Raw genomic sequence first — 13320 nt, 5'->3', positions numbered from 1 at the left:
TCATATGCAGACATACTTATGTGTCACACTATGTAAGAATAATATTAAATAGGCTAAAGTGGAGGTAAGGAAATGAGCTGATATTTTTTATATCGGATTATTGTAATGGATTTTCCTCTCTTAGACAATTTTCCCTTGACCAAAGAAAGAAAGGTACAAATTGTCCAAATAAGACGCGCGGTTAAACAAGCTTGCTTAACATACTTAACTTGCTTGAACGAGAAATCTGCATTTACTAATGCCACCTGTGATGACTCATCACTTATCTCCAAGTGAATTTGGTTTGGAAAAAAGGGAGAGATGCATTTTCATACATTAATATGAAAATAAGTACTTATCTTACAAAAGTTACTATATTCTAAGTTAAGTATACACCTTCACATGAAAGCCCATTTGCATTGTTAGTTTCTGGAAATTTTATAGAAAAGTACACTGTAGTAATTTCATGTACGCAAAGTAAAAAACTATTTAAAAAAACATGTTCATAAAAAACATAAAATTTTTTTAAAGAAAAATGGCAATACAAACAAAATTTTCCATAGATTTTACTTTCACTCTCTCCATATGCACACACATACACACAGTATTTAACCTATCATAAATAAAAAATAATAAGCAAAATAAAAGAGGATCCTGCTAGAAATTTTTACAAATAAGTATGATCTCTACATTTTTCCTTTCGAATTTATAAGTTCCTTTTTCATAATAGAATTATAAATGTCCAAATATTGGCTAATAATAATTTTTTAGAAATGTGTTATTTGTACTCTCACTATCTTTTTTATTATATAATTTTTATTTGTTCGACTATATGATATACAACTAGTAGGAGTGCAAATCACAAAATATGGAGTATAAATAAAACATTTCTTCTAATTTTTTGATAAATCTAAATTTTTTATTAAAGAAAAGAAGTATTGACTAAGTTGACTACATTAATATCTAGAAATGTAGTACAGAGAAAATCGCGACAAATTTGTAAAATGTATGATATACTGTATTCCTCCTTAAATACAGTCCCTATACAATAAAAGATATAAAGGCAAAAATGAATCAAAAACAAAAAAAAAAAGATAAAAGAAAAAATATGACAGAGAGAGAGAGAGAGAGGGGGAGAGGTGTAAGGGAGAAGCTCCTCTCACAACTTCTCTGATTTTGATGCATGTAAGAAAGAGAATAGTACAGAGTACTCAACAAGTTTCACACACACAACACACACTAAAATTGTGTGTGTGTGAGAGAGAGAGAGAGGGAGGGAGAGAGAGGGCCTTTATATATAGCACTTTTATACTATTTTCTTCATTGCAGTTTTGGGGCTTTCTACTAGTCTCCTCTCAAACGTCTCTTCTCCTGTATGCTCTTCTTTCTGAAGTTTCTGGAGGAGTAAGGAAAGGCTCATCCAAGAGAACAAAACCATACAAAACCAGGTGGGCTTTGCTTATTTTTTTTGTTTGTGCTTTTTTGTTGCTTTTCAATGTTGATACATTGTTGAAGTTGCATTCTTGAAGCTCTTGGGGGTTAACAGACCTTTAAGGTTTATCATACAAGTTTTGATTTTTTCTACCTGGAAGAGAAAAAGTTTTGATTTTTTTGATGTTTTCTTTTGATCATTGGATGTGATATTTGAAGAGAGATGTTTGGAGTAATAGGAATGTGGGATTGAAAATTTCTTTGCTGGGATGTAAAGGCAAAATGGGAGTCGTTTAATCGCTTTGTCATGATCGTGAGTCATTTTTTTGACGTTTAATCTGCAATTTTTGACTCTTCGTGACATGTTTGGATATGATTGTTAATTGTTCCTTGAAATTTCATCATCAGTCCATTACAGTCTTCTCATTTTCCAGCTCTACACCATTTTTCGTCCTTGATGTAGAAGGGATTAATTTTCTTAGACATAGAGAAGGGTAAATATTTTTCTAAATATTTTGGCTTTTGATTTTTTTTTTTAATTTTATCTTTTCTATTTTCATCCTCCTTTTGGCATTGATTTTTTTTTTTTATCAAGATTTGTCTTTTCCCATTTTTGTCATTCTCATTGCTATTTTCTTGAAATCCTCCTGTGAAGCATTTCATGTGGTTCTCTATTAAGTCTGCTTGGAATCGAAGTTATTGCTCGTCTTTGTGTAAATGCAGCTCTGGGGTTTCAGCTTTCTTGCGGTGTATTTTGTCCTCACGTCTGTCTTTTTTGGTTAACTGTCAAGACTGGTGTAGCGGATTTTGGGGTTGTAAAATTTTGAAAGAAAAAAAAAAAGGGGACTGTCAAGACTCGTATTGTAATTAGTTGTGAGAGCATCTTTTTATCTTGATACAGGTATAGGTGAAGGACTCAAGGGTGTAGGGCATCGGGGCTTTGTGTGGTTTGGGACAATGCTGAGAAAGAGGACCAGATCACATCAGAAAGATCAAAACATGGGTCAGCTCAATTCTGATGTTGTTTCAGAATCCTTTGTTCACTCTGATTTTTTGGCTCATAGGAATAAAAATAGCTCCTTTTTCAATGTGCCTGGTCTGTTTGTTGGTTTCAACTCTAAGAATTCTGAATCTGATTCAGCTAGAAGCCCCACTTCGCCTTTGGATTTTAGGGTGTTTTCTACCTGGGGAAATCCCTTTAGGTCCCCAAAATTGTCCCATGAAAGTCATCATCAAAAGACCTGGGATACCAATAAAGTAGGGCTAAGCATTATTGATTCTCTTGATTATGAGGTTAAGCAATCGGGAAAAGTTCTCCGATCTTCTGATAGTAAAAACATTCTTTTTGGACCAAAGATAAGGATAAAAACACCAAATTTTAACAATTGTACTGATTCTTTTGAGGCGCCTAAATCTCTGCCCAAAGATGTTGGTATTTTTCCTTTTGCCAAATCTAAGCTTTCTAATCTGCAAAACGGCAGCTCTGATGTTCTTTTTGAAATTGGAGATGGCCCATTGCAACGGAACTCCCTTGGAAATTTCCGCCCCTGTTCATTAGATTCTGGAAGGTCTGGTTCACATCTCAGCCGTCTTGCAAACCATAACTCCAACCTGAGTTCTACAAATTTTGGCTCCAGCAATGGAACAGGCCCCGTCACTTCACCATCACATTTTAAGATAGGCTCAGTGTTGGGTGATTCTTCTGGTGCAGAACAGCCTTCAATTACTGCTACTATTGCAAATGGTCTCATTGGTACCATTTCACCAAGTGAGATTGAGCTTTCAGAGGATTATACCTGTGTCAGAAAGCATGGCCCCAATCCTAAAGTAACTCACATTTTTGGTGACTGTGTTTTGGAATGTCACAATAGTGAGTTATCAAATTTTGGTAAGTGTAAGGAAGAGGGCAATGCCTTGCCCCTGACAGCTGAGTGCTCAGAGGTTCCAACCTCATACCCCTCCAGCGACTTCTTGAGTTTTTGCTACTCTTGCAAGAAGAAATTGGATGGGGAAGATATTTACATGTACAGGTATGTGATAGCGAGCTGGTCTATTGGTATTTGTTCTGTTTATTCATCGATACATGCGTGGGATTTTAACGTGAAATCTCTCGTTGTTTGCTGTTTGGCAGAGGCGAGAAAGCATTTTGCAGTTGGGCTTGCCGTCTGGAGGAGATTATGATTGACGAAGAGACAGAGAAATGCAACAAAAATGTTTCAGAAAAGTCTGCGAAGCCAAGCAACAGTGAGGAACTTTCTGAGACCGGCCTGTTCATTTCTACTTGAAATCCTTTGATGTCATTACCGTGCCCATGATTGATGAAATGTGCACACAGGTAGACACACAAGATAATCTGTTCTCCGAGAGCTGTATATGTGCATCTGTAAGCAGCCATGGATGATCGTGTTTTTTGTTCATTATGGTGGTGGTGTTTCAGCATGCATGGTTCTGGTTGGTGATGGTTGCAACCAGCAAATTTTGCTTTACATATTCTGACTCTGAAGATCTCTATATATCAAACAAAAGAAGGGTGGTAGCAGCCCATGATTGTGGCTCCCCAAATTATTAACATGTTCATTTTGCTGTATAAGCAACCAAGTCGGAGTTTTGAATGAATATAAATGATTTTGTGAATTTACAGAGTATCTACAGCTTACTGCCCATCATTGGCAGGCATTACTTTCCTGGATGAAGAAAGTTAAATTGGATAAGATATCCATGCTGCTAATTGAACATTTCTGCTTCTTTCAAAGATGATTGTAATGCTCGACTGATGACATGTAGTTCCGTTTAATTGATGAAATAAATGCCAATAGCTTCCATCAATGAACTTAAGAAGGTATCAGCTTCGAAGCTGACGATTGAAATGATAAGCGAGATTATGCCTTTTTGTGCTAAAGATTTTGGCATTCTGAGGTTGGCCGGCCCTCATGGCATGTTCTCCTGTACTTTAGGTCCACTGGAAGACATCTTTTATCCTCAGTCGGTGTGCTTTTATAAGCTTGAAGAAAGCTATTGCGAAGAGCAAATCTGTATTCAGGGAAACATATACTATGAATGTCGATGCAAATCGTACCATGATGTCGATTGCTCATCATAATTTTGCTTACAGAACAAGGACTTGGATTCGATTGAATGCCATTTCAATTTCGTTGCTAGAGAATCAGTTTAATCAGAACTTCATCAGTAACTTTGCCCCGCACATTCCCATCTTGGAATGCAAATTCACTATTTTGTGGGAGCGCTGTGAACGAGCGAGTGAGTCGTGTATCTTATTAATTGAACTCTACATTTGTCTAGTATTTTGAGTGAATATTATTATTTAAATTCGACTCGTTTAATAACCTATGCATAATAGCATTTGTGCACAAATTTTGTTGAAATTTTGGGGGAAGTATTTCTCCAACGCATTTCCTAATTACCCTTTTACTTTACCTATATCACATCTTTAAAAAAAAAGCACTACAAATTTTTTTTTTTTTTAACAAAAAATTGCAGTCCAAACTCCAATTGGACAACTTTTAGCTTATTTTGACATTAAAAAGAGATGCCTTAATCATTGATGGACAGAAAGCACAAATAACATGAATGGAACAATATGAAGCAGCTTAAGCCAAATATGGTAGGCTTATTACTAAAATAGCTAATGATGAAATGATGAGTCAATTCTAAATGCTATTTATACCCCCATTCTTCACGAACACAAAGGAATGTCATGAACCTAGTAGCTCGTTTCTGCTTTGATTTGATCTTTGAACTTGATTCGTTGAGTCGAACTCAAGCTTATACAAAGCCAAGTTGAGCTTCTTCTTTTTTTGTCGATTTTTTAACAGCTCAACTCAACTGCTTTGGAAACACTCGAAACATTTGTAGTTCTGGCCCATGCACAGTTTATGACCCCAATTTGTAACATCCCCTTGGTTAGTTCCAGAAGAATTATGACTGTAAATGACAAACTTTGCCCACATTCCTTTTCACACACGTCTTTGCTTGCCCGAGCCAAAAGGCACTACAACTTCTGCAATGTTAGATCATCAGAGATAAAGTCTGCCTCAGATCTTCTTGCTCTGATGCCCTGATTTTAAATTTTTCCTTTTGTTTGTTTGTGGATGTCATTTCACGAGTTTGATTCCTGGATAGTCAAGTCCTTCCCACAGAAGACAGAAGAGGAGACCCAGAAGACAGGATCTGCAACTAAAAATGCGAATCTAGTACAAGTGAAAGTAGAAAATGACACTGTTGCCTGCCGGGGAAACGAGGAGGACCACGATGGTCAAACTGCCAAATTAACCGACCAAGCTACGAATAAATTTCACACCAACCACAGGCACGTTATTTGTCAAGATTGTCTCCCTGCCAGTAATAAGATTGAGACATAATCTTGACATTGTATTTAACTTGAAAGGTTTACCACATAAGGACATTCAATTCTGTCCCTTCAATACCAACTTCAGAAGCAACTAAGACCTTTTAACTTCAGAATTACCAGATAACCACATTCAGCTTTCAGTCCTCCCATGATACCAACCCCAGAAGCAATTAAAGAGAGTGAACTTTGTTAACAAAAACCACAACACGTAAGGATGCATTATAAAAACAGCCATTTTCAAAGAATCTAAGGAACCAGAAATTGGAGCAATAGGCTTTGAAACTGCATTCTCTAAAAATTTTTACAAGCATATGAAATTTGTTAAGGCAGCATGCTGGCAAGACAAGCAGCCAAATAAAGTCGAGTTACAAAAAATCCATGGAAGGAAAAAAAGAAGGGATAGATATGAAATAGTGGCAGAGCCCTATCTACACTCCGGCAACCACCATTTGCCGAAGCATAATTCGCTGTTGCATGCGGTCTTCATTCTTCAACAGGTCTCGACGTATCTTCCAGTTACCTTGAGATACACCATTTGCATCACAGCAAAGCAATTGCAATCACAAACAGGTGGAGGTTTGTCTGTCACTGCCAAAAGTAGCCACACCCAATTCTCCTATCCTCTGGTTTGGCGAGTGTTATAAGACTTGCAACTAGGGCATTTCTGGGCTACAATGTGAAATTGTACTTCTGCACTTGTTCCACAATCATTGCACAGAATCCAAACCTGCAATGTGCATTCTGTCAGACTATATGCACACTAAAAAGCAGAAGTATGCAACCAAACTGCATCTTAGGGTGAACTTAATACAACTAGCCTTCCTGTTCCATGTACACATACATGTACAATTCATAAAGTAGTGAACTCTTTTTGTGGTGTTTTGGGGGGGGGGGGGGGGGAAGGGACATGGCATTACCTTCATATTTTGGTAAGGTTCAGGCATGGGGGTTGCTGCAATCTCCAGGTCAAATTTCTCCCACACTTTTGACATATCACAGACTGACTTCGAGCACAGTGGGCAAGCATACCTGATGGAAGCAGCAGTTAATGCAGGATACATTACCAAATAAAAGAAAAAGAGATCATAAGTCTCGGAGGCCATTAATGTGAAAACTTACTGCAAGTGTTCCTGCATTTCCTCCAAGCAGTTCTTGTGAATTGTGTGCCCGCAAGGCAAAACTGTTATATCATTTCTTGACTCAAAGAGATACTGCAAATAATCAATTTCAATGATTTTAGCACAGAGAGAGAGAGAGAGATTGTTAGGAACAATTAACACCGGAGTCTAAGACCTCAAAGCAAACAGGGCAATCATGGTGCATGGCTCCTTCTATGCACGGGTGGCTATTCTTCAGAAGTGTTGAGTAGCAACATCCTAAATCAAAACAAAGACAAGTAAAAAAGTTACAGCTGTATCAAAACCATATAAAAAAGAAATTTTGCACTTCGGAGAAGTAGGAAAGTGGTAAGAGCAAGAAACTTACGGCATTTATGACAATGGAAGTAATTTTCCCGTCCACCAATTCTGCAATGGCACATAAGTTTAAAAACTACTAAGAACCACATCTTTTGGAAGTTATAATCAGAAGTATTAATGTGCAAATCAACTCGAAGACACACAGACATTTGTGCCACATGGATTCTCAATGAATTTCTCAAGAAAGAAAGTCTAAACATGGCTTTAATGCTGCCAATCAAGGTACTCTCTCACAACTACACATAATTACGCCTTGTGATTCAATATGAAACTACAATATCCTCTCCCTAAATGCTATTTCAAGAAGACCATCAACAAAGAGAGAGAGAGAGAGAGAATGAAAGATCTACACATCCTATGAACAGATGAAGAAATTCATCAGAAAAAGGGTGTTCTTCTACAATTAGATGTACCCCCCCCCCCCCCCTTTTTTCTTTCTGAGCGCAATCTATAACACCTTAAGGTAAATTTGTCCTTTCCAATGTTGCTATTCATAGATCATACCTGCAAATGCCACAACCATCACAATGGTACTGCCTCTTTGATGTCTGCAAATGTATAAACAACATAACCATATTAGACCGATCTTGAATCTCCAGTAAAGAAATGGAACTTCAGCTATGTTTGAAGCAATTGACCCAAGCATGACTAATTTGACTAATTTGTTTAATAGACTCAGACACAAGATATAATTAATTGGGACAATAATGATAATGTGAAAGACAGGGAAACAACTTCAAACTTACATCATCATCAAACAACTTGCAAGTTCCACAATAATATCTAGCCATGCACACACCACAATTTATACAAACTTGACGAACCTGGTAATAAACAGAAAAGGCATATCTAAGTGAGGAGATAAAGACTATAGGCAAAATCAGCAAACTGAAGTTAAAAAGAGATAGATTGTTCTAAGCAGCAAAATGAGAAGTGTAGCATAAGCAACGAACCTCTTGTTCAGTTCCACAAAGTGAGCATATAATCTGCACCAGATGAAATTTTTTTTTTCAATTATGTGAATCAACTTTTAAACGAGCAGCAAGACAACAAAATAAAGCACTCGGACAGAAAGCTAAAGCAATCCATGCCTTCTCAATTTGATGGCGAGGAACATCATGCCTGAGCTTTTGGTCAACCTTGAGATCATTCTGCAATACAAGAATTGGCATATCAGGCCTGGTCAGCATATTTTTTATTTTGGTAGGTAAAAATGGTCAGCATATCAACAGCACATAACAGATTAAAAAGCTGGATGACGGGAAGATGATAAACAATAACTTCATCAAAGATGCAATCCACTAGATTTTGATCCAAAATGGATCGTGTCCTTCAAGTTGCGCACGGCTTTCTATAACATGCTATCTCCCCTTTTAAATACAACAATTAGGAAGTGGTTGTTAACATCTTAACTACGGAAAAAGCTAGAATGAATCCCTCACAACTGTTAACTCTGAGAGTGGTATAAAATCAACGACACAATATATAAATTTGAAAGAAAGAATAATAGCTTGACCAATTATTTATCATTACCAGCTGCAATTAAAGCAGGTCCATTGTAGTACATTAAACAAAGTAAATTAGCTTCTAATTGGGACTTGACTCAACCTACCTTTGCCTCATTATGACAATGACGACAATCAAATATTTCATTGCAGCAAGGGGCTCTAATGCGACACCTTCGACGATAGTGTGAACACCTATTAAATGAAATCAATCTTAGCATTCAAGTAACTAAAAAACATAGACAAGTACAAATCAGGGACATTAATCATACCCATGCTCCATGTAGCCTTTATCCAGGGTGTCAGTACCACTTATCATATCCTGACAAGTGAATTCTTCATTAGCAGTGCATTCATCATTGGATTGCTGAGGGTGAACGTGATGAGTCTCAGTCCTTTTTTCTTCGGTTATTGTTATTGAGTCTTTTGGCTCAATCAGCACAGTCCCACATTGATCAAAAGCTGTCTCTGCCATCTGCTCTAATGAATGGGACTAACAACTACTTAGCAGCTTGCAATGAGCTTAAATCACCTGCATTTACGAACAGATTTAGGAAGAATTCTAAACCCTATAAAGGCATGAGAGTTGCCCTTCTAGAGGCACCACAAGACAAATGTTGCCTTGTCGCACATTGTTGCCTTGTGGCAGACCATGTGAAATCAGCAAGAACAAATTCCAAGTAAGGTTGAAGAGCTCCATTCAGCAAAACAAGTAGATCTACAAGAATCTGAAATAATAACTATCAGGCAGCTTTATGGAACTGCAAAGCTTCCAGCAGTAGATAGTAACGATTGCATGATCACTTGATACTTGAAGAAGTCCAAATCCATCTAAACAGGACACCAATGATGGACATCCAACCTATGTTCAAAGCAATACATTAAAAATCAAATCCTTTCTACAAGTCAAAAAAAAGTAGGGGAGTGCGAGATTGCAGAGATAAGTTATTGTCCACATAAGGACAAGCCTACCTCGGTCTGCGATTTGGCACCACGTCCTCTTGAAAAAGAACTTACCCCCAAAATATTTATAGACGCAGGGCCGTGAAAACCCTGCCTCCACTCAACTGAGACACTTAACATTTTAAGATTAGATTCCTTACCATCTCTGGCCATCCGCTATAAATGGTAGGAATTCATCATATTTCTGCCTAAGGGTTCCACTCTAATTCTTCTCAACAAGGCAAACTTTCCAATGCATTTGACCTGTTAACGATCACTATAGTTTCACATCCAATTATGGAGAATTCAGAAAAAAGGTCGGTCTTTCAACATCTAGTATTGAATTTCACAATCTTGATGTTGTTCCAATGAATTGTCATTGGTTTCCACAAGTGGACAAGACATAAGCAGTCAGTTTCATCAAGCAATCCAGGCTCATTTCTTGAAAAGTAGGCCTCTTTAGCTCAAAGAAGTAACAGTTGAATATCGTATAACCTCTATCCGTGATTGAAAAAACATCACATAGAACTCAACAGAAAAGGCGGCAGACACATTAAAGAAATCAATTCACTCAAACAATATATGACAAAAATTTGATGGATATCCAGCCCACGACTAACACGTGTTATTAACAAGCCAGGAAGCATTGTCCAACAATATTCTCCATAAAGATTCTAACAGCCATCAAGTACAAAATGAAGCCGAGAAAACCAAAGGACACATTCAAACATTCCTTGGAATCAGTAAAAGGCTAGATTCTGCAATCTATCATCGACAGATTCCTTGGAATCCTCAATCGGTGTCTGAAAACATTAACAAAGGACACATTCAAACATTCACGCGGGAAAAGGGTAACTAAGAATTACTACTAGCACTACAACTTTTAAATGTCAAAATGTTGCTCTCTTAAAAATCAATCGTTTCTCCCCAAACCCACATCATTCAACTGATTATAGAAAATTATCTACACAAGCACAGTAAACATACACAACATCAAAAGTGTAAATCACAAACTACTGGTACAATTTTAAAACATCAAATGCTAGCTTCCCTAGTAATAACATAAGAAACCAACCATCTCTTTGCAACTATGTAAAGTAACAAGAATAGAATAAGTCAAAATCTATATAGTTTAACTATTCACAGCAGATACATCAACAACACAAGTTTTCGAGAATTTTCAGATCAGAGCAATCCTTAAAACCACCCAAAACACATAATTCCATATGAAAGTCACTAATACAACGAAAAAAAGATACAAAATCAAACCTAAAATTGTAACCACAAAAAGATTCAAATCCTCTTTCTGATCTCCACCCCCTACTTAGTCAACAGCCAATAAAACCCTGAACAGTAAGCTTTATCACAATCCACAACCAAAGAACACTTAACATCACCAACTCATTATAATTCTATCAAAACTTTACCTTTATAAACTCAAACACACATGCACAGAGTACACTTCAGCTCAAGGAAGTGAACAAACGTATTAAATTTCACCCAAAATCAGGAAAAAAAATTCAAACAAAACAGGGAAATAAAATATTAATCCAGTTTCGCAGGATTAACGAACTTTCAATCACGATCACCGATCACCGACTCCGGAGCCGCAACAGCTTCCTCCGATCGCTTCTCCCCCTCAGCTCCGCAATTTCTCTGCAATTCTAGAGATAGATATACACAGATATATCGATACAAAGCAGAATGTATATTGTATCTATAGGTAGAGAGAGAAATGGTCTGCAGAGATTATCAAAGCAAATGCGTTTTTTCACTTCTCAGATAGAGAGACAGAGAGAGTTGTGAACTTGCATTTTCTCGTGGATTCTTCGAACTGGGCGGCTTTTATAGGTGGACGTCCTGACGGGGTGTGATTTGAAAATATTGAAAAAATTTGTGGCCTTTGTTGAATTTCTAGAGACTTCGAATTTTGTAAGTTTCAACTTAACGCCGACAGTGATTGATAGCTGGCCCCTTGCTTTTGGCTTTCGTCACGCGCTGTTGACGGTTTCGAGTTTGTTTGTTTACAATTTTGCCCTTGGGAAACGTATTTAGACCAATGTCTTCTCAATCTCCTTAATCCTTATAGATATCCGTGGAACGGTGATAGCATTAGCCTGCGTGCAAGTACACCATTGATGTTCTGTGACTGAGTTCGCTGAAGATCCAGACCGTAAGATGAGCTGGGCTTTGGGAAAGTCAAACTGAGTTCTCACCAATTTGGCATCACGTTTTAAAAATTAAATCAATATGATGAATTGGAAAATTATGCTTAATGAAAGGTTGAGAGCTACGCATATTTTGATGTTTGAGAATGTTAAGGTGATTTTTTTCCTCTAATAGTCCTCTCCCGATTATTAGGCCGACCACAGTGATTGTTAAAATGATTATTTATAAGTAATTAAAAAAACAAATTTAGAGCATTAATTTAGCATTTGAAGTTCAAACAACATTCAAGTGTTTATCAAAGAAAACCATCATTGTGAGATTGCAATTATTTTACGCTTTTTACTTTAAAACTAAAAGTTATTTCTTTTAATTTGGTATTGACATAAATCACCCCACAAAAATAGTTAAAATTAACTTAGTGTTTTATCAAATTTGCTTAAATTAGGTTATTAATTGATAAACAATTTAATTGGATTATGAAAAATTTGTGGCTACATATTGAAACTTGACAGATATTGAACTCGATTAACAATTATCAACTGTAATTATTAATAAATTTTTTATTTACTAAGACTAATACTTCTACGTTCTTTAGATTAGATTATATATTAATTTTCACATAAGTCCAATTTTACATTTAAAAAAACATAGTATTCTTACTTCGAAACCAATTATACTACCACATATTGTAGCACTAGTACAAATGCTAGCATCTTTTGTCCATTGTAATTTGTTTAGTACTAATGACTAACGTTTTGTAATTTTCCTCTCTCCTTCTACATGTTCCATCTTGGCAGGCGGGCGCTGGGAAGAAATAAGTTCGACCTGATTAAGATGAACGGTGGTGATGTTGGGTGTATGTGCGCCTGAGCACGAGGTTATAATTAGCCCTCGGCATGATTCTGAGTCTGACTAGATCATCAGCCGCATATGCAAAGCAGACCTGACACTTGTCCATGCTGGGCCCACAATGCAAATTAGATAGTAATTAGCCACTTAAACAGGGGGTTGACGTGTGTGGATTGCGTTAAAATACCTATTAAGTACGTAATTAACTTTCGGAGCTGTCACGTAATCAAGCTTCCATAAATAGATGATATTGATTGGCCCCAATGATTAAACCTTAATCTGCATTTTTTTTGTATATTACAAGTTAAAAATATTTTGGTTTACGCGGATGAAAGTTTAGATAGATTTTCCACGTCAAGAACAGAATAAAAAAATTAAAATTATTTACCTTATCGGTTAAACTATAAAAGAATTGGAAGCAGTTGCCACGTCAGTTCTTGAAGATTGGCATTCATGGGAGTTTCACACGAGGGATAATGGTCCACAGGGATCTCCTAACTTGTGAACACGTGGGAGGATCGATTAATCACATTACAGCAAAAAGTTTATTTATTTCTTTATTTTATTACCAAGAAAGAGCTGGAAATGAGCGTTCCAA

General features: G+C 36.7%; 2 protein-coding genes across 4 annotated transcripts; one reads left to right on the top strand and one right to left on the bottom strand.

Annotated features, from left to right (window-relative positions):
* Positions 1–1289: 1289 nt before the first annotated feature.
* On the top strand, positions 1290–4044 carry LOC113703376 (FCS-Like Zinc finger 10-like). 2 transcript variants are annotated; one of them, XM_072061705.1, is made up of 4 exons: positions 1290–1427; positions 2312–3440; positions 3542–3654; positions 3746–4044. In XM_072061705.1, the coding sequence occupies exons 2-4, from the start codon at positions 2368–2370 to the stop codon at positions 3760–3762; spliced, it is 1203 nt and encodes a 400-aa protein (XP_071917806.1). In that variant the 5' UTR covers positions 1290–1427; positions 2312–2367; the 3' UTR covers positions 3763–4044. The 2 variants fall into 2 exon arrangements, with proteins under 2 accessions (XP_071917806.1, XP_027080516.1); XM_027224715.2 differs by having other exon boundaries at positions 3542–3900.
* A 1996-nt stretch (positions 4045–6040) lies between these two features.
* Positions 6041–11524, bottom strand: LOC113703377 (probable E3 ubiquitin-protein ligase RZFP34). 2 transcript variants are annotated; one of them, XM_027224719.2, is made up of 12 exons: positions 11278–11524; positions 9035–9294; positions 8870–8957; positions 8349–8408; positions 8211–8243; positions 8004–8081; positions 7762–7805; positions 7265–7305; positions 7073–7155; positions 6899–6990; positions 6697–6808; positions 6041–6506 (listed from the first exon to the last, which is right to left on the bottom strand). In XM_027224719.2, the coding sequence occupies exons 2-12, from the start codon at positions 9235–9237 to the stop codon at positions 6396–6398; spliced, it is 945 nt and encodes a 314-aa protein (XP_027080520.1). In that variant the 5' UTR covers positions 9238–9294; positions 11278–11524; the 3' UTR covers positions 6041–6395. The 2 variants fall into 2 exon arrangements, with proteins under 2 accessions (XP_027080520.1, XP_027080517.1); XM_027224716.2 differs by having other exon boundaries at positions 9035–11523.
* Positions 11525–13320: the final 1796 nt, after the last annotated feature.

This window comes from Coffea arabica, chromosome 8e, assembly GCF_036785885.1.
Source record: "Coffea arabica cultivar ET-39 chromosome 8e, Coffea Arabica ET-39 HiFi, whole genome shotgun sequence".
In the NCBI taxonomy this organism is placed as follows: Eukaryota; Viridiplantae; Streptophyta; class Magnoliopsida; order Gentianales; family Rubiaceae; genus Coffea; species Coffea arabica.
The sequence above is the reverse complement of the archived record's forward strand: the minus strand, read 5'-3'. Positions and strand labels throughout refer to the sequence as shown.

Excerpts from the sequence above, each read along its gene's own strand:
- LOC113703377 (XM_027224719.2), bottom strand. The coding sequence starts at position 9,237 with ATGGCAGAGACAGCTTTTGATCAATGTGGGACTGTGCTGATTGAGCCA. Across the intron at positions 8,958-9,034 it reads AAAGGCTACATGGAGCATGG|GTGTTCACACTATCGTCGAA; the intron begins GTATGATTAATG and ends TTCATTTAATAG. Across the intron at positions 7,156-7,264 it reads CTTCCATTGTCATAAATGCC|GATGTTGCTACTCAACACTT; the intron begins GTAAGTTTCTTG and ends GTTTTGATTTAG.
- LOC113703376 (XM_027224715.2), top strand. The coding sequence starts at position 2,368 with ATGCTGAGAAAGAGGACCAGATCACATCAGAAAGATCAAAACATGGGT. Across the intron at positions 3,441-3,541 it reads GAAGATATTTACATGTACAG|AGGCGAGAAAGCATTTTGCA; the intron begins GTATGTGATAGC and ends GCTGTTTGGCAG.